The 24,965-nt window shown below is 48.3% G+C and overlaps 2 protein-coding genes across 2 annotated transcripts in view; one reads left to right on the top strand and one right to left on the bottom strand.

The window, feature by feature from the left end:
• Positions 1 to 756: 756 nt before the first annotated feature.
• On the bottom strand, positions 757 to 14,197 carry GSG1L2 (GSG1 like 2). Its single transcript, XM_087826468.1, is given in 9 exon segments — positions 757 to 1,028; positions 3,464 to 3,573; positions 3,575 to 3,710; positions 3,713 to 3,733; positions 3,736 to 3,786; positions 5,316 to 5,387; positions 5,390 to 5,425; positions 13,785 to 13,897; positions 13,899 to 14,197. Coding segments are annotated over 9 exon segments (1,110 nt in total).
• A 2,983-nt stretch (positions 14,198 to 17,180) lies between these two features.
• The window catches only part of GLP2R (glucagon like peptide 2 receptor), a 59,815-nt gene continuing 52,030 nt past the window's right edge, over positions 17,181 to 24,965 (top strand). The window contains exons 1-2 of the mRNA XM_016222409.2: positions 17,181 to 17,324; positions 23,777 to 23,864. Coding sequence (XP_016077895.2) covers positions 17,181 to 17,324; positions 23,777 to 23,864 — 232 coding nt within the window. The remainder of the gene's footprint in view (positions 17,325 to 23,776; positions 23,865 to 24,965) is intronic.

The raw sequence follows: 24,965 nt of genomic DNA, 5'->3' as shown, positions 1-24,965 counted from the left end.
TGACAAAGCCTTTACTTCTGACAAATCTGACTGGTGGGTACACACATGTCTGTTACATTATTTTATAATATTGAAATATTTCCTAATTGAAAAGAGAAAATAAAATAAAAAGAGAGAGAAGCAGATGGATCCTGATATCTTATGACCTCATCTGGCCTCCCAAATTCTATGTTCAAGTTGCTGTCTTCTTTCCTTCCATGTTGTCCCCTGGGAAAAGATGTCTCTCTCACGCTTCATGTGACCATTTACAAAAACAAGCACCTAGTTTTTCATGCGGTACCTTATTTCTTTCTTTCTGGTGCAGTGGTTGATTTAAGAAGAGCGGATAATACAGTTGGTCAGCCATCTAAGTGACAGAAATGTCCTTTAACTTTTAACCTTGGCTGTTCTCCAGTCCCCCCAACGTCCCTCCTGCCGCACAGCACTGACTCGTCTCTACAGTTGGCCCCGAAGGCAGCAGTGCGTTCTCGGCCATGCTTGCGTCTCCACGACACCACACAAAGTTGAAGGAATGAAAAATGTTTGCGTGGCAGGCCCGCTAACCTTATGCTGGTCTTCGAAGAAGCCCCCCTCAGCCCGCCTCCCAGGTGTGGCTCCCCTCGGGGCTTGTCTGATGACAGAAACGCAGCTACGCTGCCAATTCCAAGACCATAATCAGTGAGACAGACTCTGAGCCAGCTGGGTGAGCTCGGGGCTGAATTCGCTAATCTGGAAATAGTTGGCCTGCTGGCATCGGACTGCTGCCTCCTCAGTCCTTCATCTCCGAGCACCTTGTTTCTTCTTGCCCAGCCGCCTTGGGTCAGCTGCCACCCTCGTTTGCCACCCACTGTGTAAAGCGGAGGCATCCCCCCTCGCCTCCTGAGTTCCGGGCCTGGTCGGGAAGGCCACCGAGCGCCAGAACTGGTTCTTCCCGATGGCGGTTGGTTTGCAGATTAACCGCTGCTCTGGAAACTGCCTCTTCTGCCGGTGCACTGTGTAGACAGTAGACATGGGCCGGCTCTGTAACGACGGACCCCAGATGGGCATTCCTAGTGCCAGGAAAAGAAGAGGTTGAGCCCTTCCTCCTAAGAGAAGTGGTGGGGTGCCCGGAACAGAGCAGGCACCTGATCAAATTCTCTGAATGGCTGACTGAGGAGGGCTGGCTTCCAGGCTAAAAACGCTTGGCAGATTTGCACTCATTTGGTCCTGGCTTTCTCTGGGACAGGGTCACTGTGATTTTGGTGCTGTTCCCCCAACTCACTGGCAAGGGCTCCGATTCTCTCTAGTTTCTTGAATACTCAGGGACCTAAGCAGTGCTTTGCACATGCAGGTACTATCAGTTCATCGTCCCGTTGTGCTGAATTGTAGGCCTTGCTCTAAGACCTTCGCACGTAGCAGCATGCTAAGTCCCCACCACTCTTCAAAGAGACAGGAGTGTTCTCCATACGAGAAAGCCGGGCTCGGAGAGACAAGTGACTCTCCCAAGGTCAAGACGAGGAGCTGGGAATTATATTCAGTCCGCCTGGCTCCAGAGTCCATGCTCTTGGCCATGAGCTATATTACTTCCCACAAAATGCTAAAAAATTCTACTTGATAGAGTGTACACACACACACATACACACACACTCATTTGATAGATAGATTCTTAACATATACACCCATATACATACTTCCATATATGTCTGTATGTGTGTGTGTGGGGGGGGGCTCTATTTGCCAACCATTGTTCTAAATGCTGGGGGTACAAAGAATAGTTCTTGCCATAGACAAGTACTTTACAATCTGTAAGAGGGAGCAGATATTTAAATAAATTATCTTACTCTACGAAGGAATTAAAATCTGCCTGGGTCTGTGTTCGAGCAAAGGTAGGAGAAAACGGGATGCCTCTGTCTGTCTCTTGAGCTGGGTGTGGTACAAGGCTATACTCACTACTGGAAAATTCATTAGGCTCTCCACTTAGGATTTGTGTATTTTTCTCTACATATGTTAAACTTTAATAAAATCGGCATTAAAAAGATTTAAAAGTGCCTCGGGGGCTCAGAGGACGTGGCACAGGATCGGTTCTGAGGCCAGCCTCCGCCTGCCCGGGTGTGGGATTGATCAAGGCTCCTCTCCCCAGGCGCCACCTCTGCCATCCGATGGCGTCGGCGTCCCTCACGTGGCTTCAGGGCCCTCACTCCTTCCTCGGCACCTTCAGCTGCATCCTCCACAGATAGGAGCTTTTTTAGAGCACTAAGTGAGTGAGCGCTTAGAAACATTTCCAGGGCATGTCCTTCTCGCTAGGCTCAGACTCTGACTGGGTGTGATGGTGACACAGGGTGTAGGCAGGGGCGACGAGTCATAGGCCAGGGCACGCACCCTGGGGAGGGCAGAGGCTGTGGGCGCAAACCCTCTGCTCTGGGTGAACAGACGCCCTGGGGCCCAGCTAGCCTTCTCTGTACGGGGCTTATTCTGGAAAACTCCATTTTATATCTCTTCAAATAGGCTGCATGCCACAAAACACAGACTTCCATGGGACTATCATCTGTTAGGCAGGTGCTTGAGTGTAGCCCAGACATGAAGAAGGGGGCTGGGTTTTCCCTTAGTCTCCGACAGTATAAATGTTACAGTTCAGCATAAGCAGATTGAGGGATTTCATTTGAAACAGCTTTTTTTTTTTTCCAGAAATGATGTGTTCACTAAATACATTTTTGAATGAATCTGAGCAAGGACATATTTAGCATTGCTAGAATTTGGCAGTCCATTTCCCCCAAATCTCAAATTATGTGTCTAACCTGTGGCCTTAATAAAGTGTTACTTTATTGAGATATAAGATATAAAATATAAGATGAATTTACACAATATTGTAACTGAGCACCTCAGGGAACATGCAGTACCCTACTGCTTCAAACGAGACTTGCCACTTAGCATTGTTTATTTTTAGAAGCAAAAGTGCCTGGCAATTTAAGCACAACCGTTCAAACATTTGTTCCCCGTAGCTGAGATAAGATGCCATTCCATTCCACTGTCCTCATTTTGTTTCATCCCTTCAGTATCCTTGCAAACAGATTTTACTGTAGGTAGAAACTGGAAAATTTAAAAGAAAAAATAGTTTTAAACATAACACAAAACTTATTTTTAAATTCATGTCTTTTCGATGAAAATGAAAAAGAAAGTATGGGATAGTTACACATACTACCCATTTGTGTGTGTCAGTAAAGGAAAAAATTCTGGACTCTTCTGTTAGCAGACCTGGGTGGGCGACAGTTACATTCTTTGCAGCAAAAGCCTCGCTCCCTCCCTCCTGCAGCTCCATTCCGCTTAGTGCTCATTTATTAAACTCACTGCCAGGAAAGCTGGAGATGTTCATTTAAACTAGAGTGTCAATGATTGATATCTTCAGTGAGCATTATCCCACTTAGAGATGCTGGAAGTAGAGGCTGAAGCCAAAGGCGTTTAGTGAAGGATGAGACGTGAGTGGGAGCTGCAGCCGTCTGAAGCCCACCCCAGGGGTGATCACTGTGGACACGAGGCCCGGCTGGTCCTGTGCAGCTCCGGCAGCCACAGCATGGCTCGCACATGGACACCTGGACTGGGGCCCCTGGGGGCAGATGGCAGGGAACTCACGAGGACGTGCCCCATGAGGCTGGGAGCAGCTTCTGTTTCCCAAACATTTCCCGAAGCCTCGGGTTCCAGGAATTTGTGTTGACAGCGCTGGCTGCCTTTCTGTGCCCCCTGCTTCTCCATGAGCCCAGGCGGGCTGCCGCGTATCTCCCAGGGCCAGGGCGGTCACGGCCTCGCAGAGGGCCACGGAGCCCCAGGCGAGGCTGTCACAAAAGGCACAGTGAGGACAGGGTGTGGGGCTACGTTCCGGGGCTTCCTGCTGCGGTCAGTCTGGTGAAAATCCAGCTCCCAGTTCTACCCAATTTGGACCTGGCTTTTGTATCACAAGTTTCAGAGCCCAGCCAGTGTGTCCTTGCAGACGGGTGGTTAAGAGCGAATTCTGGAGTCATCGTGCTCAGTTGCCCTGGGGGTTTGCGCCCATCTCTTATTAACTGTGCAGCCTTAAGCTGGACATGTCACCTCATCTGCAAAACTGGAGCAACAGGAGCAGGGCCGCAGGGTGGCTGTGAGGGACTCAGGGAGCTCACCCGTGGGAAGTGCTCAGCATAGCATCTGCCACACCTGTTACTTTTTGTCATTGTTGCTGGCTCCAACCAAGACACTGGCACTGGGCATTGCTGTTTTTCTGTCTCCTCCCTCTGGAAGCCTCGTGCCTTCTGAGATGATGGTCCTCACTTGGCATCTTTCACAGAACCCAGCAGAGGGGTTGCTGAGAGCCTCTCTAACCTGACATCTGTGTATGTTTTCGTGGACTTGAATTTTCAGGTAAAATAGGTGGCTTCATACTCAGTTACCTACCAAACAAGCCTATGAGTTGGGTAAGTTCTGACCCCTCTCCAGAGCTTCCCGCCATCCTTAAGTATGGCCTGGCGGTCAAGAAGCTTACGGGTAACAGTAACACAGGCATGGTCACCAAACCCTGGAACCGCGGTCGGCTGTGCTATTTTACAAGGAAGAAAGGAACCCAGGAGTTGTACAGGATGAATGTAAGTGTATGTACATGTATGTGTAACACGAAGCTATCGCTCAGAGTCCTCGTCAGAGAGAACGCTGTGGCCTTGTACGACCTGGCCGAGTCTTTCTGCTAGAGACACAAGTTCTGTGACATGGCCTTGTCTTTCCGTCAGGAACAGCGGCTGAGTCTCTACCCATTAAAGTATTTATTAGGAGTCATAGCTCAGGACTTTTCCCCCTAAGCTGTGTTTAAGAATGGAATGACAATGACTTCATTTCTTTAAGATTTTACTCTGTGGCAAGCATTTTTTTAATTTTTATTTTTTTAAACCTCACCAAGGATATTTTTTCCATTATTTTTCAGAGAGAGTGGAAGAGAGAGAGAGAGAAACATTGATGTGAGGGAGACACATTGATTGGTTGCCTCTTGTATGCACCCCAACCAGGGCCTGGAATTGAGCCTACAACTGAGGTACGTGCCCTTGGCCAGGATCAAACCCGGGACCCTTCAGTCCCAGGGCTGACACTCTAACCACTGAGCCAAACTGGCTAGGGCTGTGCCAGCATTTTAGAAACATAAGTTCTTTAAATCTATGAAAACATTTGAGACTGGCATCCCCACTTCACAGATGAGGGAATAGCTACAGAGAGGTTAAGAAACTAACCTGGTCACAAGAGTAGCAGGTGGCAGAGCTGTGACCAAGGTTGATGGTCCTCCAACACCTACGTGGACCCTTGCTGGTCCGTCAGAACTGGAGCACCCTGGACGACAACTCAGCAGTATGACCAACCATGGTCCCATGTGTGCGGCCTCCAGTCCTCTAGTCCAAGGTCCACAGTGATTTGGAAATGGTTGCATACATCATGCGGGCCACCATGCCCAGGGGCCCTGAGCAGGAAAGCCTTGTGAGCCCCAGTTAGGGATGGGGAGTCTCTACCTGGCACGAGTTGGAAGCAAAGAGCCCACTGGCATCCTCCTTGACCCCTTCTGAGCAGTCTTCATGTTTCATGTAGTCACTAATTTCTTATAGTCACGAATCCATGCAGTGCTATGTGTCCCCCGGCTGTGTCATTTCTTCCATAACCACCTCTTTCCACTTATCACGCCCCTGTGTCCCTATGCTTAGAGGCACCAATGTGACAGCACAGAGGCGGGACCTAAGCCACACTCTACAGTGTCTTGTTATATTATATTTTTTAATGTGAATTGTCTGCTAAAACTTAAAAACTAGGATACTTTACACAAAAATCTGAATACGTTCTGACAACACTAGATTCGCATGGCAGTTATCAGTGGGGACTGAAGTCAGTGCCATTGTGATTTTCTTTCCTTTGTAAGTGACTTGGTCTTTGTGCCTGGAGACCCAGAGGACTTTCTTCTTTAATAGTTTTAGCAGGGTATGTCTGGGATGTGAAGGTACTGTAACATTTTTTCCAGCTACATGGAGGGAGCTTTCCATATATAGATTTTGTTCTTTCATTCAAGAAAGTTTCCTTGAATTTTACTTTGAAATATTAGTTGTTTCATTGCTTTGTCCTTTTGCAGGGACTCTAGTACAAATACGTTTTAACTTAGCAACTGTATGGTGGCCAGTGGCCAGTGGCCAACTGGGGATCGGCTTCAGTGGTCCAAATAGAAATCAGTTTAACTGGTGGGGGCAATTATTTATATATTAATGGAAATGTCTGAAGTCCCTAGGATATACCTGAACTGAAAAATCCTTAAACATTCTAGCAGGCATCTCATTCACACAGTTGAAACTAAAAGAGACATCCAGAAAGAGGCTTACTCAAGACCTTGAGAGACCTTGGGGGATGTCAGGACCTGGAGAGGAGCCTCCAAGGGTCCATGGCCTGGCTCTTTGCTGTGAAAATCCAGACATTGGATTTTGACATCCTAGTCACTGATGATAAGACTTGGGAAAGGTGTTTTATACTCACCAAGCCCAGAAGGGATCTACCCACTGGCCTGATTCTAATTAGCTTACAGAGCTTTGTGTATCCAGCCCGAGAAATGAAGTCATTGTTCAGGGTTCTTTTCTTGGTAAAAGGCCCGCTTAGGAGACCAAACTAAGTTGCTCTAAAAGCTGCTTGGAGAACACAGAAGATGAAAAAAGAAATTCTCTGGTCTTATGTACACCAAACTTGGATAATCATTTTTGAGAAGCTACCATTTCAAACTGGAACATGGAGACCCTAGTATCTTTCATGTACTCGAATCAGAGTTTTGCTTTACTTCTTTGATTTTTTTTGTTCCCAGCTAACAAACTCCTCTTTCAAGCCCTAGGAGCCCCCTTTCATTGCCAGCTTTCCCAGATTCGGCAGAGGTATCTGTGTCTCACCCTTGGGGTTTGTTGTTTATTTGTTGTTGTAGAAGTGACCTAAACCTAAGACTTGAATATCCTGATAGTGCTGAATTCCACATGCCCAGCACCTCTGTCTCCCTACACTTGGCAGCTGTGCTGTGGCTGTCATCGGGGCTGAGGTCCTGGATATCCTTCTGATGTTGACCAGTGCCATCCTGCTGGGCTCCACGGTGAGCTATCACAGGTCTGGGTCCACTGGTTCAAGGCGGATGCCTCTGTAGCCATCCTCACAATGTTCGCAGGTGCTCCCAACAGCACCTCTCCAACAGGCACACTCCCCGCAGCCTGCCCCAGAGGGAACTGCAAAGCTTCAGGCTGGCTCTTTCCTGTGGGTGGGGAGTTCAGCAGAATAGCTGGTCCACTGGAATGGTGGCTGAGTTAATCCCATTGGGGGAAGCAATGATGCTATGGACGACTGATGAAAAGAAAGGGGGTAGGCACAGATGGTGAATAAAATTTATCAATGTGTGTTATCAACCCTGGGAAGGGAGTCCACTGGCTCTGAAAACAGAAATTGCCTGATTTAGTACAGTGGTTAGGTGTGAGTCTGTGGAGAAACCCTGCCTGGGTTCAGACCTCTGTTACTTAATGGCTGTGTGACCCTGGGCAAGTTACCTAACTTCTCTATGCTAGATATCTCAGGAGGCTATGGTATGACTAAGTAAGAATGTACCTAGTATATAGCAAGCACCTAGTATATAGCTTTGCAGTTCCCTCTGGGGCAGGCTGTGGGGAGTGTGCCTGTTGGAGTGATGCTGTTGGGAGTACCTAGTTCCTTGAGTGTATCCAGGGTCATTATGAACAAGGATTGGGGAGTGTGGCACACTGTTTTATTGTTCACAGACATGTAGTGCCCCTCACTTCCCATGGGAACATGATACAATCCTACCCTAGGGTAGCCAGGCTTGGCCACGTGACTTTCTTAGGCCAATGAATTGGGAGCAGAAGTGAGGCGAGTCGCTTCTGGTCAGAAGCTTGCAAAGCCAATGTATGGTCCACCTGGTTTTTATTTCCTTGCCTCTGTGATCACAGAAGCACATGTCTAGATAGAGCCTCCATCAGCCTGGGTCCCTGAGTGGCTACAGTGAGAAGACATCCCCTGTCACCCTGAAAAGTACACATAGAATGAGCTACAAATGAATTCGTTGGTTTAAACCACTGGGATTTGGGGGTTGTTTGTCACTGCAGCAGAACCTAGCCCAGCGGGACTAATACCTCCAGCCTCAGACCAGTCTTTCGCAGCCTCCCAAACAGCATCCATTACGATACTAGTCTCAGATAATTTGTTTCTGGTTAGAGGGAAAGGAACAAAGTTAGTAATGATTTTTTAAAATGAATTTGAACAGATTCAGAACTATCTCTGTTACTAAGTGACCCAGTTACTCGCATTCCATCATGCTTTCTGGAGTATGAAAGGAAAGGAAGAATTCACTGCGCACGCACCAGGTACCGGGCGGGAGCCACCAGTAAACTTATTTTGTGCCCCTGGGAGGTGTGCTTTGCCTTTATCATTGTCATGTTACACAACTGCTGGCGAAACACGCATTACTGCCTTAGCTGTGCGGTTCCTTTGAAAGAGCTCAGTCCGTGAATATCCACTTGGTGTATGGATGTAGCCAAATTCTGGTTTGGGGGTGAGTGACAGATGGAGGACTGTCCCCCTGTGGGGTTCTGCCCCAGGTGGGTACCCACTTTATCCCCATTAAAACTTTAGCCCAAAATTGATTCATAGACTGTGGAGTGGGAAGAGCCTGGGGAATCACCCAGTTTACAGGAGTGTATCCAGAGATCTCAGGGGCACAATGACTGGTAAGAGACCAACAGGTAGAGCAGTTGCAGCATTAGAGCTCAGGTCTGCAGAGGTCAGGTCAACATTGTGCCCACCACATCACTGACCTAAAGCAATCTAGCGGGACAGTAGGGAAGGTGCCAGGGGTGCGAAAATGTCTGAGAACAGGGAGCTGCTCCCCATCGGGGCTGGTAGCAGCTACAATGGATCAAGATGCAAAAGCTGAGGGTATAGGTCATCCACTCTTCAAAGGAATGGCTTTCCTAAAAGTGGTCCAATAGTCCCCACATTAGCCTTGCTTTGCAAATTAACTGAGATAATAGATAGGAAACTTCTCTCACAGTTAATATGCACTTAAACCTTTTTGGAATAAAACGAGCCCTGTTGGGCAGTGCAGGTTTTATTGTGCTTCATTTTATTGCGCTTTGCAGATATTGTGATTTTTACATGTTGAAGGCAAGACCCTCCACCAGCAAAGAGATTACAGCTCGCTGAAGGCTCAGATGATGGTTGGCATTATTTAGCAATAAAGTATTTTTAACTAGTATGTACATTGTTTTTTAAGACTTAAAGCTATTGCACATTTAATAGACTACGGCATAGTGTAAACATAATTTTTATATGCACTGGGAAACAAAAAATTCAAGTGACTCGCTTTATTTTGATATTAGCTTTATTGAGGTGGTCTGGAACCGGACCAGCAATATCTCCTAGAGGCTGTCAACCTTAAGATTTGCCAGCTCGTCCTCCTAACTCTGGGCCTCACTCCTTGCACTCCAGCACCACCCCTCTGCTGGGATACTTTCCAACTTGCATGTGTAGCAGTTCATCTGTCATATAACTGTCCACAAGTGGCCCGAAGGAGGGCATGCGCACCCCGGGGCTGAGGGCCAGAGTCAGGGACCCAGCTGCTAATCCTCAGCAGCAGGGGCCTCATAGCTTTTCATTTAAGTGAACTTTGGATTGATGTAGTCGATCACTTTTTCCTGGTTGACTCTCTGATTTTGGCAGCAGTGGTGGTATTATGATCACAGTAGCCACTGGACCTGAGTTCTACCAGGAAGGCCCCATAGCACTGGGGGAATCTCAGCACTCACAGAACACGGTGGGGCTGCTGCGGCCCTTTTCCCATGTCATCTCATCCCATCCTCATTACAACCCTTTGAGTCAGGCGGCAGTGAGAGCAGCAGATGGACATCAGGCAGGGAATGTGGCAGTTACATCCGAAGGCCTGGCTCTGCCACAGGCAGTAATCCCAGGAAGTTTCTTGACCTCTCTGAGCCTCACTTTCTTCATCTGCAAAATGGGTATAATAAAAGTCCTCCAATGTGAAAGTAGCTTGTGAACTGCCTTACACTTGTTTTCGTGTCTCATTATTGATAAAAGAGGCAAGTACAAACGTCCAGATATTGCAGATCTGATGGCCAGGCTCAAACAGGTTGGGAGAGCCAGGAATGAAACTGGGGTTTCCCACTTGAGACCCCAGTGTCTTTTTCTTCGTCACCACCTGCTGTCTTTCCACACGGTGCAGGGACGACTACGGGTCCGTCCTGTCTTCTGAAGAGGCTGCCTTTTCTCATGGAGCAGGGCAGAGGCCAGGTACGGAGCCAGGGGCAGGGCGGGAGGAGGCCGCGGCTAGCCCAGGAGAGAAGGGAATTTACAATGGCTTAGAAGGGTGAGCGCAGACAGAGACCACAGTGACCCCTAGATTACTACCAATCCTCAGAAGTGGTGTTCCTTTTGAACAGGCCAGCAGGATTAAAAAGAAAAATCTTTACAAATCCCATGAAGCCAGAGTGGCGGCTGCTACATAGCTCGACAGTGCTTGGCCGGCCAAGCGGCGCAGCCAGCCAGCCTGGGAGGTGGTGTCCGAGTCCCCAGAGATGGCCTCTGTTGTGCCTCCTTTGCTTGTTCCCCCACCCTTCATGGGGTGCCCAGGCCCCTGTCCTTAAACTTTTTGAGCTTGGCAGAGCAGCATAGAATCTGAAATGAACACATTTTGCTGACTGCTTCGTTCTCCTAAGGGAAGGGCATTTTGTCCAACAGGACAACGTCATTTCAAATGTTCATTTCAGAGGTGCTGGCCCCCCTTAAAGGCATGTCAGGTATAGGGAAGGAAGCGCAGAGCTGTTCCAGGTGACTCATGCAGAGGCTGTCCTGAACTAGCACTCGGGTGAAGGTCCCCAGGGGGGTCAACCTCCAGGGGTCAGAGAGGGAGTTGATTCAGAGGGAAAGTATCCAGTGAGCCCCTTTCTTGGGAGGCAGGAGCATCCTCTCAGGCTGGAGTCCTTATGGCCAGGTCTCCTTGGTGCCCCTCACCCTTGCTGACCTCTCTCTAACGCACTATTTGGGTGCCTTCGCATTTGCCTCTGAATCTCCCAGGGCTTGTGATAATAATAATTATTGATAATTATTTGACAATAATTTTGTTGATAATTATAAGACAATTAATTCCCTTCACCTAAGTTTTGGGTATTGTGGGTAACAGGCCAAGTCTGGCTAAGTTAAGAAATGTGATCCCCTCGTCTCCTCTATCAGTATCTGGCCACACAGTCTTCCATGGGGGCCCTTTTACCTCCAGCTCTGCCATCAGAAAAATGAGTCTGTTGTTCTAGATCAGCCTTTTCCAAAGACTGTTCCACTGAACACTCCTCTCAGAATCTTAACCCTTATTTTTACACAGATATTTTTTTCTACAGTCAACTAATTTGAGGAAATACTGGGAGATGGAACAGTGACCGGTTTCTTTATTGTGGGACTTCTCAGATATTTTAATGGACTAATGTGCATTGTGAATTCCCCAGAAGAAAACATAATAGCTGACATTTTCCAAATTCATTTAACTATTCAAATTCTTTTTATTTAGTTTTACAAGGAATATCTTAACAGGCATCTCTGTGGAGTGATTTTTGAGTAAGCCCACCAAGGCTCTTAGTAAAGTCTCTTTCTGGCTTGACATCAAGTATATAAGATGCACATAAATCAGAAAGGGGTCAATACATTCTGTGTTTCCATTTGGCCTTGTCCGTGAATCACTGAGAGCAGCAACCCTCCGGGGACTTCTGCATGAGTTCCTGACAACATATGAGAGCCTCTCAGTGCTGTGACCCACGAGAAGGTGGTGTGTGGTAAACACTCCAGGGCTGACAAAAGCGCCAAGGGAACTCCCATCTCTGGAAAAAGAAGCCTGAAAGATCCGTGCACAGACCCTGACTGCACTTTCCTGTTTTAGGCTGACAAAGCCCCCTCCTCCCACCTGGGTAACCTTTCTATTTTTTTAAATCAGGAAGCCCAGGGGCAATTTATCATCTGTCTGCATAGTGCTTGTAGAAATATAACGAGGCACATGCCATATGCAGGTAGATAGTTTGCAGCTGGTCTGCTCCTGCCTCAATCTCATAGCTTCTCTGTTGCTTAAGAGATGAGGTTTCCAATCCCCTCCTCTCCTCAAGCCCAGCCCACAAGAAGTCCTTTCTCCCAGTCCCCGTGTCCCTGGGGAGGCAGTTCCCATCTACCTGCTTTCCTAACTCCTGTTCTCAAGTTCAGCTTCTACCATGGCCTTGCCTCTCTGGCATTACAAATAGTGACGCTTCTAATTTTCCCAATTAGGCTTTTCATACTAGGGGATGTTGTCCCATCCAGTTCCTTGTCCTGGAGTGACCATGACCTTATGTTGCAGGGGAGGCGAGGCCTCGGGTGACAGCGAGAGCCCGGGGAGTTAAGTTCTTCTGTGTGAGGCTGCCTCCTCTCCCTGCTTTGTGTTCGGATACAGGCACTGGGCTGTCCTGCCTCGGACCCTTGCTCACTCTGCTGTCTGTCTGGCGTATCTTCATGCCCGATCTCCATCTGTTACAACCAGCTCCGCTATGAGGCCTGTGCAGCCACCACCTCCTTCCGAAAGCTTCCCCGGCCCCGAGCTGTAAATAAGCTCTTCCTCCTTTCCGAGCCCACACCCCACACTGTCCTTGTTACAGCCATTATTGTGTGTTCCCTAGTTTTGGTTTCATCTCAGCTCTTACCCTGCGGTTCAGCAGCTTCGCATCCCCTTGCTCCGAGCCCTGTGGCCATATGGACATGGTTTTTAGTGAATTCATTCCAGCTACAATGAGTCCCCCGTCCAGAGGGCTTTGCTCTACCCTGGGGCATGGGAGAGCTTATCAGAAATACAGGTACCACCAGATATAGAAGAGAGGGGACTAAAAAGCAATGCTCCGAGGGTGGGAAAAGAAAAGGAAACTAGATGCCCCAGGAAAAGTAAAGAGCTCCACAGGACTTAAGCAATGAGCCTGAGGTCAAGAGAGAAACTGGGAGGGGACGGTCCTCTCCTTCCCACACCCAGCTGTGCTTTTCCAGCGGGAAGGGCGAGCATCACGCAGCAGGGGCCTGGGGTGCAGCCAGGCTCCCATCACCGAGGAGTCCAAGAGGCAGGAACACTCTTTCCTGAAACACGTGCTCCAAATACCCACCCTCCCCTTCCCTCTTTCTCCTCTCCCTTCACCGTTTCCCTCACCACCAACCTGCCAAACCCACAGGAGTTCAAAAGATGTTGACGAATCGGGACCGAGTAGTAGGGTGGGGAAGGGAATGGGTTTGTCACCTATGAAACGGAAACCTCTCTGAGCCTCAGTTTCCTCATTTGTGAGCTGAGGAAACAATATTTCCTTTGCTGGGTTATGTCAAGGGCAGCCAGAGATGGTTTAACTTGTTAAGGGTTTTGCTTCTGGAAGGTGCTCCTCAGAGGGGTCCCTTCCCATGGATGGTGCTACAGGTCTGCTTCCCAAGGCAGCCTTCCAGCCCTAGACCCTTAAAAGTCGAACAAGGTCACTTTTGATTCTCTAGGGATTGGGTGATTCTCCAGGAATTGGGTGATTCTCCAGGGATTGGGTGATTCTCTAGCAAACGGTGAAAGCTAATGTTTAATAAATACTGATACCATGTCAGGCACTGTTGCAAGTGCTTTGTGTGAATCCGGCCATTTGATCTTTTTATTACTATTGTTCCTATTTCCTAGATGAGAAACTGAGGCTCAGAGAGGTGAAGGGACTTTCTCAAGGATGCATGTAGGCAGCCAGCAGCCGAGCTGGGATTCGAACCCGGGCAGCCCATCCAGAGCTCCTGCTCTCGGACACTGTCCTGCACCCGCCACCCCCAGAGCCTGCGGGCACGCTCACCTGCGCTGCTGAGGCTCTCCTCGCAGGACTGCCAGCCCCACGTGGAACCTGCGCTGGATGAGCTTGCTGTCCCCTGTGTCCCAGATGTACCGAACAGCCTGGCTCTCACTGTCCCTTCTACTGTCACCACTGCCCCTGCTGAAATGAATGCAGTGCAGCCCTCCCGCATGGTCCTGGCACAGTGGCTTTGCCACCCTAGGGGTCCCCTCACACCAGTGGCTGCTGCCTAGGGCTGTGAGGGAGAAGGCCGGGGTGAGGCAGATGGGGGGAGGGCCAGCGCCCTGTCCATGGCTAACTGAGGTGTGCAGAGTCAGAATGAGCAGTGCCCCCCCCATCATGGTACCCACCCTCCCCAGCCCTGCCATCTGGCATCCTCACAGTCTTCTTCGATGTTCCCTGGGGAGTTGGTGCACTCCAGCCAGTGGCATCCACGTGAGTACTTGCGGCCTGAGGGAGCCAAGTGAGAAAGCACAGAGCTGGGACGTGCTCCCATCCCAGTCCTCCCCAGGGCATAGATTTCGGAGGGTGTTGGTTTTCAGCTTTGTTTTCATTGTAGTGAGACATATGTAATGTAAAATTTACCACCTTAATCATTTTAAAGCGCACAGTCAAGTGCACTCACATTGTGCAGTCTGTCTGCAGAATTTTTCATCCTGCAAAACTGAAACGCTGCACCCATTCAGCACTAGCTCCCCAGCCCCCCACAACCACCACGCCACTCTGTCTCTATGCACTGGATGACTCTGGGTATAAGTGGAACTTGTCTTTTTGTGACTGGCTTATTTCACTTAGCAAAATGTCCTCAAGGTTCGTCTATGTTTACACGTGCCAGAATTTCCCTCATTATAAGGGCCGAGTAATATCCCCCTGAGTGGATATGCCACATATTGTTTACCCATTCGTCTGATGTACACCTGGCTTGTCTCCACCTTTTGGCTATTGTGAAGGGTGGTGGTTTTTGACGGAAGATCAGAGGAGGTTTGGGTGGGTTTCTGGATATCTGGATATAGCCTCCCCACCTTGCTTTTTGCACTGAGCAGGGTCCTCAGCACGGCAGTTGGAAAATCTCAAGGCCTGCACTGCCTGTTCCCTGCCCAGCCAGTGAGGGGGGACTCCCTGTTGGAGGGACTCGGAGAGACTCGAGGCACAGACAGCCTGTTTCAGGCCTAAGTGCTGTGCAGAACAGGGGAGGGTGCTTGCACCCCACGTGGGTACAGAATTCAGCACTATCCCGGAGCCTCAAAGCTGGCAGGCAGCACCCTTGGCCCATCACTCATGACCTTTCATAGGGGACGCTGCAGCAGTGGTGACGCCAGGGAGACTTAAGTTGCTTCTTGGGCAGAAGACATTCATGGAGCAGTGAGGGCAGGAGAGCAGCGGAAGATGCCACGTGGATCTGAAACATACAGGCTCTTGGTTACCTCTGAGACGCCTCCTGAAGACGCCTGGGTATAACAGAATCTGCCAGCCTGGGCAGGTAGGAGAAAAGGCAGTGCCCTGTGGGTTGGCATCGCTCATCTGTGCTTCCCTGCTGGTGAAGGCTGGGAAGTGTGCTGTCAGGAGCCCGGGAGTCGTGAGCATTTGGTTTACCAAGTTTTCTCACTAGATGGCATCCATCTAACGGATGGGGAAGTCGTGTGTGGCCCCAACCCCTGTACCTTCAGAAAAAAGATTTTTTTTTAAGAAAAACCGATTAGATAGAATATTTGTACCAACCAGGCATTTTCTTTGCCAGTGTGCAACTTGGAAAATAGCCTTAAATGTGCAGTTACAGAACAACCTTACAGCCATATCAAAAGGCTCAGAGCCCGTCGCCCGAGTACTTTCCTCCCTCTACGTCACTTCATCCTGCACTCTGTTGTCCCCAAGAGATGACCACATTGATTCCAGAGGTTACATCGTTAAAAGAGTCCATTTGGGGTCTTTGTTCATTATGAACATTCATTGCTAAGGTTTAAACTCTTGTCACATAGAGTTTTTAAGACTCGCAAGGATTTCCATGAAGGGATGCTCACCTGTTTGTCTCCAACTGTTCAGAATTCACTCAGTTGGAGAAATTAGCCAAGGTGAGCTCCCATGGTTCAACTTGAATGGGGGGAGAAAAGAGAACAGGTTCTTTTTATCTCTTGAGGGCCTACATTTCATCCAACCAGGGTGCGTTCTCCCAGGGTCCTCCAGTTCGGGAGGCTGACAAGACTTGGAAGGGGCTGCTGGGAGCCGGACAGGGAGAGGTGAGGCGAGAAGGGCCAAGCAGAGCCTTTCAGAGGCTCAGTGATGAGACTGCTGGAGAAACGGAACTCACCTGGGGAGTTAGGGTAAGATAAGACGACTTACCAAATAGCTGTGGTCAGGTGACTGGTCAGAAGACCTGGGTTAGTCTCTGCCACTTACTTGCTGTGTGGCCTTGGGCAAACAACCTAAAGTCTCTGAGCTCCAGTTTCTCAGCTGTCAAGTGGAGAAATATCACGCTCTCCCAGGGGTATTGTGAGGATTAATGATAGAGGATGTTGGGTGAAAGGCTTTTGTAAATGTGACTTGTCATGAGCAAGCACAAACCCCGTAGTTAGTAAGTGCTGGGTCATGGATTCCATAGCAGGGTCGGCCAGGTGGACTGAGCGACATGTTCAGAGCAAGTGGGCAATGAAGAGGAGGGCTTATGGGACTTGTCACATGTTGTTTTGCTACTGTGTAGACAGAGCCTCTGTCTTGAGTCTCTGATTGGGTTTTTGCTTCACACTTGGGTCAGAAGCTGCTCTCTCCTGGGCCTGGCAGCTTTCTCGTGAAGTCTTGGCACAAGCAGGGCCCAGAGGAGGCCTGGACAACCTTGGTGGCTGGCTCAGCCCGGCCTGGACAACCTTAATGTCTTAGTAAGAAATGGGTCCGTCATGAAGACACCCACCTCAGAACTGGCTCGAGGTCTGGCCTCTTGGCCGGCTGTTCCTCAGTGGCTCCAACCCGAGCCCGTCACGCACCCGGGTCTTGTGTCCTGAGCCAGGCCTTGGGGGTGGGACCCACGGATCGCTTTGCTTTTTCTCCTCGGCTCTGCAGAGGACGTCCCAGAAAACACAGCTGACTTGGGGGAGGTCTGGGAAAAATCTCCCTGCCTTTGGGGGGGCCGGGAGGGGGCCGAGCCACGGCTGATGAGAACTTGGGAGAGTCAGGAGCTCGGTCTAGACGGGCGCAGGCGCTGTCGCCGCGGCGTGGAGAGCAGCTGGGCCAGCATCGCCTCGCGGCGCGCAGGGATGCGAGAGGAGGCTGCCTGTGGGACATCTGGGGCTGGACAGATGTGCCCGCGCCTGTGAGGGCACCGCGAGGAAGATGAGGCGGGAGCCGGGCAGGGTGGGGCCCGCCCGCACCCCTGCCTCCCCCGGGGCCGGCCCTCTCCCCTCCCGCGGGAAGGGCTCCCTCCAGCCCCCTGCGCGGCCCTTCCTCGCTCTGCTGCTTCTGGTTTCCGTCAAGCAAGTAAGAGCAGTTTTTATTATTATTATTGTTATTATTATCAGTTGTACATACTTTCTGATTACAGAAGCAATTCAGGCCTCTCGTAGGCAATTTGGAAAATATAACACGGTGTTAAGACAATAATGATTCACCATAATCCTGGCATCCAGGGGTAACCGCTGTTAATATTTCAGCATATTTTCCCCAAATCCTTTTTCTATGCATTTTTTTTACATCGCCGAAATGGTGATGTGTAAAACATTTTGCATCCTGATTTCCCCTTTCCATTGTATTATAAGCTTTTCCCATGCCAGTGTGAACTCTGTAAATGGCATTTAAAATCTCTGCGTATATACTCCTGGCTGCTTTTATCACTCTCACGTTTTCTTTTCTTTCCTCTTATTATAAAAATATAAGCTGTTCATAGTTTAAAAAAGTAAACTTATAAAATCCAAAGTATAAATACAGATGACAGCTCACTGTAATGCCACCACCCAGAGCTCAGCCTCATTCACATTTTAGGACTCGTGCTTCCAGACGTTTCCTACCATTTACTTATATATAGTTTTTCTTTTAACAAACAGGGTCTTACTGTAAATATTATCTTGCAATCTGCTTTTTTCCTAAACAAAATGCACTAGTAACACAGGCTAACATTTTTTTTGAACACTTACTATGCTAGGCGCCTCCCTTATATGACTTCATGGCAAGCTCTCAGCAATCCTGCTAGGGGAGGTCTTTAATCCCATTTTACAGATGAGAAAACTGAGTCTCAGGGCGATTGAATATTCTTCTACATCAGTAAATGTAGCTCCGTGGCATGAGGTTTAAGGGCTTCAAGGATGTGGTCTAAGCTGTGTAACCGTTCTGTTTAGTCGGGCATTCTGGTAGCTTGTCTTATCTCATCCAAGGAGCTGAGCCTTTTCAGGATTCCATTTTTATACTGGGCCATGATGAGAAGAACCCCAAATCCATTCATCTGAGTAAAGACTTGCCTTCGGGAATGTTCTCGTATTCCTTTGGTCCATGGGCAGCCTTGGAGTTCTAAATCCCTGCTGCCCCCTAGAGGGAGGGCTGGGGTGCCGGCTGTCAGGTGGTCACCTGACCAGGCTGTCTGTGGTGCTGGCCCAGGACCAAATAGGCAGAAACCCCCCAAAATTTCTACACCCCAGTTATCTCAGAGCTGCCTTCAAGCCTCATAGCAGATTGTAGCCGTGAGCCCAGTCAGTGGTTTCATGGAATCCTTGCATGGTGGCAGCAGCCCCATGGTTAGTGACCAGAACATTTCAGGGGGGCAGGTGGCCCTGGCCTGCCTCCTACCCCAGGACTTAATGGGCCAGTGGTGGGGCCATTGTTGGGAAAGTTGACGCAGAACCCTAACCCTTGCTTCGGTTCTCTGTCTCATAGAGAACTGATTCAGCTAAATTATCTAGGTTTGCTCACCTTCTATCCACAACTGTGTATTAGGCGCCGAGCACTGCTGAACTTGCATTTGTCATAAGTCACCTTGCTTGAACCCTGCAGCGAGCCTCTGAGAAAAGTATTATCACTGAACCCGTTTTACAGACGGGGAAATGAAGATTCACAGGAGTTAAACGATCACCAGTGATGGTGTAGCTCAGGAGCAGTGGAGACGTTCGTATTTGAGGAGATGGCATCTTCCTTCCTCAGCATCCCTTGGAAGCTGTTGACATTCGAGTATTTGTATGTCAAAACAGCAGACTCTGCGGGGCCTCAGGCCCTTTGCTCTGGGACTTGGGACTTTCATAGTCAATCATGTGCCTGTTAACATGTCCCCTCCCCCTCTGCCACCCAGTCTGTTTTCAGAGCCTCTCTGTCTGTCTGTCCGGCAGTGTGTCTGTAATCCTGATGGCCCCCCTCTGGGTTCTCTGTCTTAAAGCCCACACTCTTCTCCTCATGTTTACGTTGTAAGACATTGTGCAGACTTTCGTGGTGAATTTTGCTCCTAGATGTTTTCCCTGCATGGATTATAAATGACCGTGGTGTGTTTTCTGGCAGGAAGTCTTCATAAAAATCCACTTAATGAGAAAGTCTCAGGGATAGTTTTGTTTCTAAATTCAAGCAGGGAAATAATGTTATTGCCTCCTCCCTCCTCCCATCCTCACAACTCATTTAAGCTAATTAGCAGTTGCTTGGGCACCAAAAACACACAAACTCTTTAAGGTTTTCAGAGAGTGAATCTGTGGCTTCTCCATGCATTGCTGATGGGATTGTAAAAAGGTACATATTTTTAAGTTAAAAATTTTTTCGGCGAGGATGGATAGTTTGGCAGTACATTATCAAACCCTTAAAAAATGTATACTTTATGACCCAGAGATTCCAACTCAAAGAATTCCTCCTAATAAATATGCACTCAAGTGTTTAACTCTGGATATTTTCATTACAGCATCATTTATAATAGCAAACAGCTAAAGCAACGTAGCTGTCCAAAGCCGGAGAATTTAAAAAATAAATTATGTCACATGCATCCCTAGAAAATGATGTAGCTGTTAAAATGGTGTTTTAGGAGAATAGCACTTAAAATGGAAATATATTGACTATACATCTTCTAGTGGAAAAGAGGCTACAGAACAACATGATTATTTCCTTTTCGGTTAAAATAAAAAAGGCAAGGGTGCATGTGTGCAGAGATGATCATTTCTGAGTTATATCCTTGTGATTCTATCTTCTCCCTTTTTGCTTATCTGTAATTTTAATTTTATTCACAATGAAGCATATTCCTTCTGTAACAAGTAATATTAGAAGATTTATTTAAAGCAAGTCAACAGAGGCTTCTTTTTTTATTTCCCTGAATCCCTTCTCAGCCACGTTAGTCATTGATGCTGTTACCTGAGCAAGAAAAGGTGGAATCAGAATGGAGCTGGACCTTCCCAGTCAGGAAGCGTCCACTGGTCTATGTCCCTCCCTCGTCACTGTGTTTGGACCTGGCTGTGATTGAACTTGGATTTGCCTCTTGTACTTTTGGTGTCTTTATGATGCCTACCTGGGAAGACAGTCTGAGTTTGTCTGGCTCTCCTACGCTGACCAAATTCAGTGTTTCTACTGTTTTGTATTGTTTTCTGTTTTCGAGCATGGCCCTTAGTCATGGCAAAGAGCACGGGGACAGGAGAAGGCTAGTCCAGGGACAGCTCACATGGAGGACTGATTTTATCGTCTCTTCCTCAGCCAGGTCCCAGTGAGGTCCCCAAGAACACACACAGCACTCTGTCCGAGAAAGGGTTTTACTTTTGTGACTTTAAGCTGTGTGTGTGTGTGTGTGTGTGTGTGTGTGTGTGTGTGAGTACCTTTAGGTGGGGTGTGTCCCCAGTTTACAGTGGGCCACTCCACTCCCTGTGGTTATGCCTGTCCTACTTCATTCTTTCAGGTCACCTACCTGGCCAAGAAAGCATTTGAGTTTGTTTCCCCTTGGAAGATTCTGGAAGCTTACAATTTGTGTATCAACTTCTCTGCTAAATTTATAAAAACAATATAGAGTTATTTATGGTCAAATTAGGATGTAAAACATCCTAATGTGTTGACAACTTTTATCTTGCTCTGTCTTGGGCCATAATGCAGAGAGATGTATTATTAATGGAGATTCAAAACTCATTGGAAACTGAAGTCAAGGGATAAATGCCAATTATTTCATATCATTATCACCATTATTATTATTTATTGGCTAACATGTTTCCCAAGTGGTATGCTAACGTACCCCGGGGCACTGCTGAGAATTCACGGGGGTGCTGTAAGATATTTCAGATTTTCAAGGGGAGCAGCACTCCCAGACATCTGCCAGACACTATGTGATTTACTAGCTCGAGGCAGTTTATGGTTTCAGCATTCCTTTCGATGACATGTTTTTGCAACCCTGGTTTTTCTGAAGTTGCTGTGATAAACAGCAAATACTGCACAAAAATCAGTGGAACAAAGGTGGTGGTGTCCAATCTCAGTCCCGGGTTTGAGAAGTTGTGCGATCCCCTGTAGGCACTAAGTTGCTAGGACGTAGGTACTTACTAAGTTGTCTGGACCTACCTACTTACTAGGTGGGACTTTAGATACTTCCTTTGGCTTAGGGGTGCTGTGGAATAATTATTGAGACACCAAAGGCACCAGGAATTGAGAAAGTTTGGGACCCTCTAGTCTAATGATGACCATACAGTTCTTCAAAAAGTTGGCTGTGTGAGTCCCTGGAAGAAATGCAGAGAGTTCCTCACAGACCCCATCATGGATGCTATAGTATTGGGGGGTGCGGCGAGCTGGGCAGAGGGGCGTGCAGATTGAGTGAATTACTCAGAGGTGAAAACTGGCTACGGTTAAGCTCATAGGTTTGTTTTTTTGCTTGTTGGTTGGCTTTGTTTCAGCTGTGTGTGTGTGTATGTGTGTGTGAGTACCTTTAGGTGGGGTGTCTCCCCAGTTTCCAGTGGGCCACTCCACTCCCTGTGGTTATGCCTGTCCTACTTCATTCTTTCAGGGCACCTACCTGGCCAAGAAAGCATTTGAGTTTGTTTCCCCTTGGGAAGGGAGACAAAGCCCAGGGCCAACTGCTTAACAGGTCGACCTTAGCCCAGGCCACATATTTAAACCCTCCCATGGTCAAGTCCCTCCTGCCCTGCTCCAGCCCATAACTGTGCCTCTGTTTCTTTAGCTGGGAGATGAAGGGTGTGAGGACAGTAACTCGGCCCCTACTGGGGCCTGGCAGTCAGAGAGGAAAGGCATATCTTAGCCCTCACAGCACGTATGGGGTAGTGAAGGTGACAGACAAGTGACTCACTGATGATAGCACAATGTAATGTGATGGGCCCTAGGAATCAGTCGTGTGCGGGTTAAAAAACACTAGAAAGAGGGGCTACCAGCCCAAGACTTCAGTAAGAGAGATGGTCAAGTATGACCAGGGCTCATTAGGCTTGAGTTGAGCCTTGAGGGGTGACTAGGGCGTGGCCAGGTGAAGACGAGGGTGGAGGAGGTGGCAGCGGGGAGTGCAGAGATGCGAAGTCATGAAAGCGCGGGACTCCGGTGCAGAGGCTTGGGGCTGGGGTGGCCGAGTTAATCTTGAGTCAACAAGGCCAAGAGGGCAAGACTTTAGGCAAGAGTGCCCTGTGCTCAGGCTGCCCTGTGGACCTATCGCTCTGGAACAGTGTGAAGGGGAGACAGTGGCCAGGCCAGAGGCTGAGGAAATGGGAGGCAGGTGTGGACAGAAGGGAGATTTAGGACAAATCTGGTACCTGTGCAGATGTGGGGGTAAAGAGGGGGGAGAAGAAGACAGCTCCTGGTTTCTGGTTTGTGACTGAGACGACAATAATGCCAATACTGAGCCACTAGGGAAAGAGCCTGTTTGGAAGCATAGGATGACTTGGCTTTTTATGCAGCCAATATCTACAGTTGACCCTTGAACAATATAGGTTTGAACTGCGCAGATCCACTTATCCGTGGATTTTAAAAAATAAATACCTGCACTCTTTTGATCCGCAGCCGGGGGTCCAAGGATGTGGAGGGCCGACTGTATGCATTGATCCACACCATTTTATACAGGGGACTTGAACATCCGCAGTTTGGCATCTGCAGGGGGTCCTGAAACCAGTCCCCTGAAGACACCAGGAGACAACTAAGTTTTGGGGAGTCAAAAGTTATACATGGGTTTTGACTGCATGGGGCACGGTGTCAGTACCCCTAACCACGTGTTGTTCAAGAGTCAACTGTCTTTGCCTTCTCTTGAGCAGCTTCTAAGTCCTTTAAAGCAGAGAATGTGTCCTGCTCACTTTTGCATCCCCTTCAATTCCTCCCTAATGCAAAACCTGGCACACAATAAATGCCCAATAAAAATGAGTAAATTGAAGAAGAAAAATTCCCTTTTAAAGCCAAAAGAAGTGGTACAGATACACAATTAGAAACTGTTAGACAACCCACTTACCTGGAAGGCCCCAAAAGTATACTCTGTGTATCTAAGGTTCTATAGGATGAGACAGTTAATGCCAGAAAGAAAAAAATGCCAAAGCCTCGGTCCAATAGCAGAGTATCTGTCTTCTTTCCACTCTGGACCCACAGGCATGAGGCAGGGGTTGTGCAGGCCCCTGCAATTCCTCTGGCCCTTCTCTGACACATGATTGAGTTGTCTTAGTGCTTTGCTCCTCTGTTTGAAATCCCCATGGTCTTAGAAGCAGGCAGCTATTAGTTTAGTAGGGTGTAAAAATTCAGGGTGAACATATTGCATCCTTTTGAAATGTCAACCTGACTTGAAGACTTTGAAAAAAATAATCTTTCATAGTTGTATTAAAACCCATATGATTAGAATATGGAATAAATGCACAATTTATATGTATCTTTTAAATAGAATATAAGATGTCAAGGAAATCCTATTTCTTGGTGCAGCCTTCATGGGCACTTCAGCAGAAGGTTCGAGAATGATGGTATGAGAAGATCACAAGACCACTCTGCTTGCAGCTACTAGGGGATCACCATAGTTTTTTTCTGCTCAGGTTACAGGATCTCTCCTTGAGGAGACAACTCGAAAGTGGGCTCAGTACAAGGAGAAGTGCCTGAGAGACTTACTCAAAGAACCTTCTGGTAAGCACACGTATTAGTTATTCATGGCTGTGTAACAAATGGTCCCAAAGGTTAGTGGCTTAAAATGATAATAATAATCATTTTCTATGTCTCACAGTTTCTATGGGTCAGGAATTTAGACCAAAAACATTGGCAATGGCTTGTTTCTGCTCTACGATGTCTGGAGTGCGGTTGGAAGACCCAAAGGCTGGGGGGAAATCATGTGAAGTCTTGTTCACACCCGTCTTTGGGTTGACACCAGCTCTCAGCTGAGAGTGGAACTGGGAGTGCTGGCCAGAAAACTTCCACATGGCTTCTCCACGTGGCCTGGGCTTCCTCACAGCATGCTGGCTGGGCCCCAAGGACAAACACAACCAGAGGCCAGGTCGCCTTTTGGGACCCAGCCTCAGAAGTCACTTTTGCCATGTTCAGTTGATTGGATAGTTACAAAGGCTTGCCCGGGTTCCAGGGGAGAGACCCCCATCTCTCACTGTAAGAAAGCATATGAGATGGGATACATATACTGGTGGCCATCTCTGGTAACAACCTCTGTCACAGCACACTCACTGCCTAATCACACAACTTGAGCAACTGTCATAGATTATTAACCTGGGAATCTATTGAGTGTGTACTGGGTGGGGGTCCTCGGTCTCCCAGGGTGTTAACTGAAGCAGAGTCATGACATTTCTCTTACCCAGGTCTACACTAGGTTCAGAGCATTCTAGCAAATTTGTTAGTAGTTTGGTCAGTCCATGGCCTCTTCTGCCCATACACTGGCTCTTTGGGCGTGTCCAGATTCCCTCTCTCCTTTTTTTGAGAACACACCCATTGGCTCACTGCCTCTGAACACTGGAGACTGTGGATGAAAGCTGCCCCCTCCTTGTTTTCTTGGCTTCTTCCAGGTCATTTCATTCGGGGCCCTGGAGGGTGACGAGACACTATAAACTCTCTTCCTTTTCCTGACCAAAGGCAGTGCCAACCTTCGAGCCACAGCCTCTCCCCGAACGATTCCTTCAGCCCAGGCAGGCAGCAGTCAAGGCTTGATCTGTTACAAGAGCCATCTCCTACTTCGGGGAGCACTGCTTTCCGAGTCGATGTAGAGCAGGGCCTCTTCAACTGGAG

This window comes from Miniopterus natalensis, chromosome 17 (genome assembly GCF_054644295.1).
Source record: "Miniopterus natalensis isolate mMinNat1 chromosome 17, mMinNat1.hap1, whole genome shotgun sequence".
Taxonomy (NCBI): Eukaryota; Metazoa; Chordata; class Mammalia; order Chiroptera; family Miniopteridae; genus Miniopterus; species Miniopterus natalensis.
The sequence above is the reverse complement of the archived record's forward strand: the minus strand, read 5'-3'. Positions and strand labels throughout refer to the sequence as shown.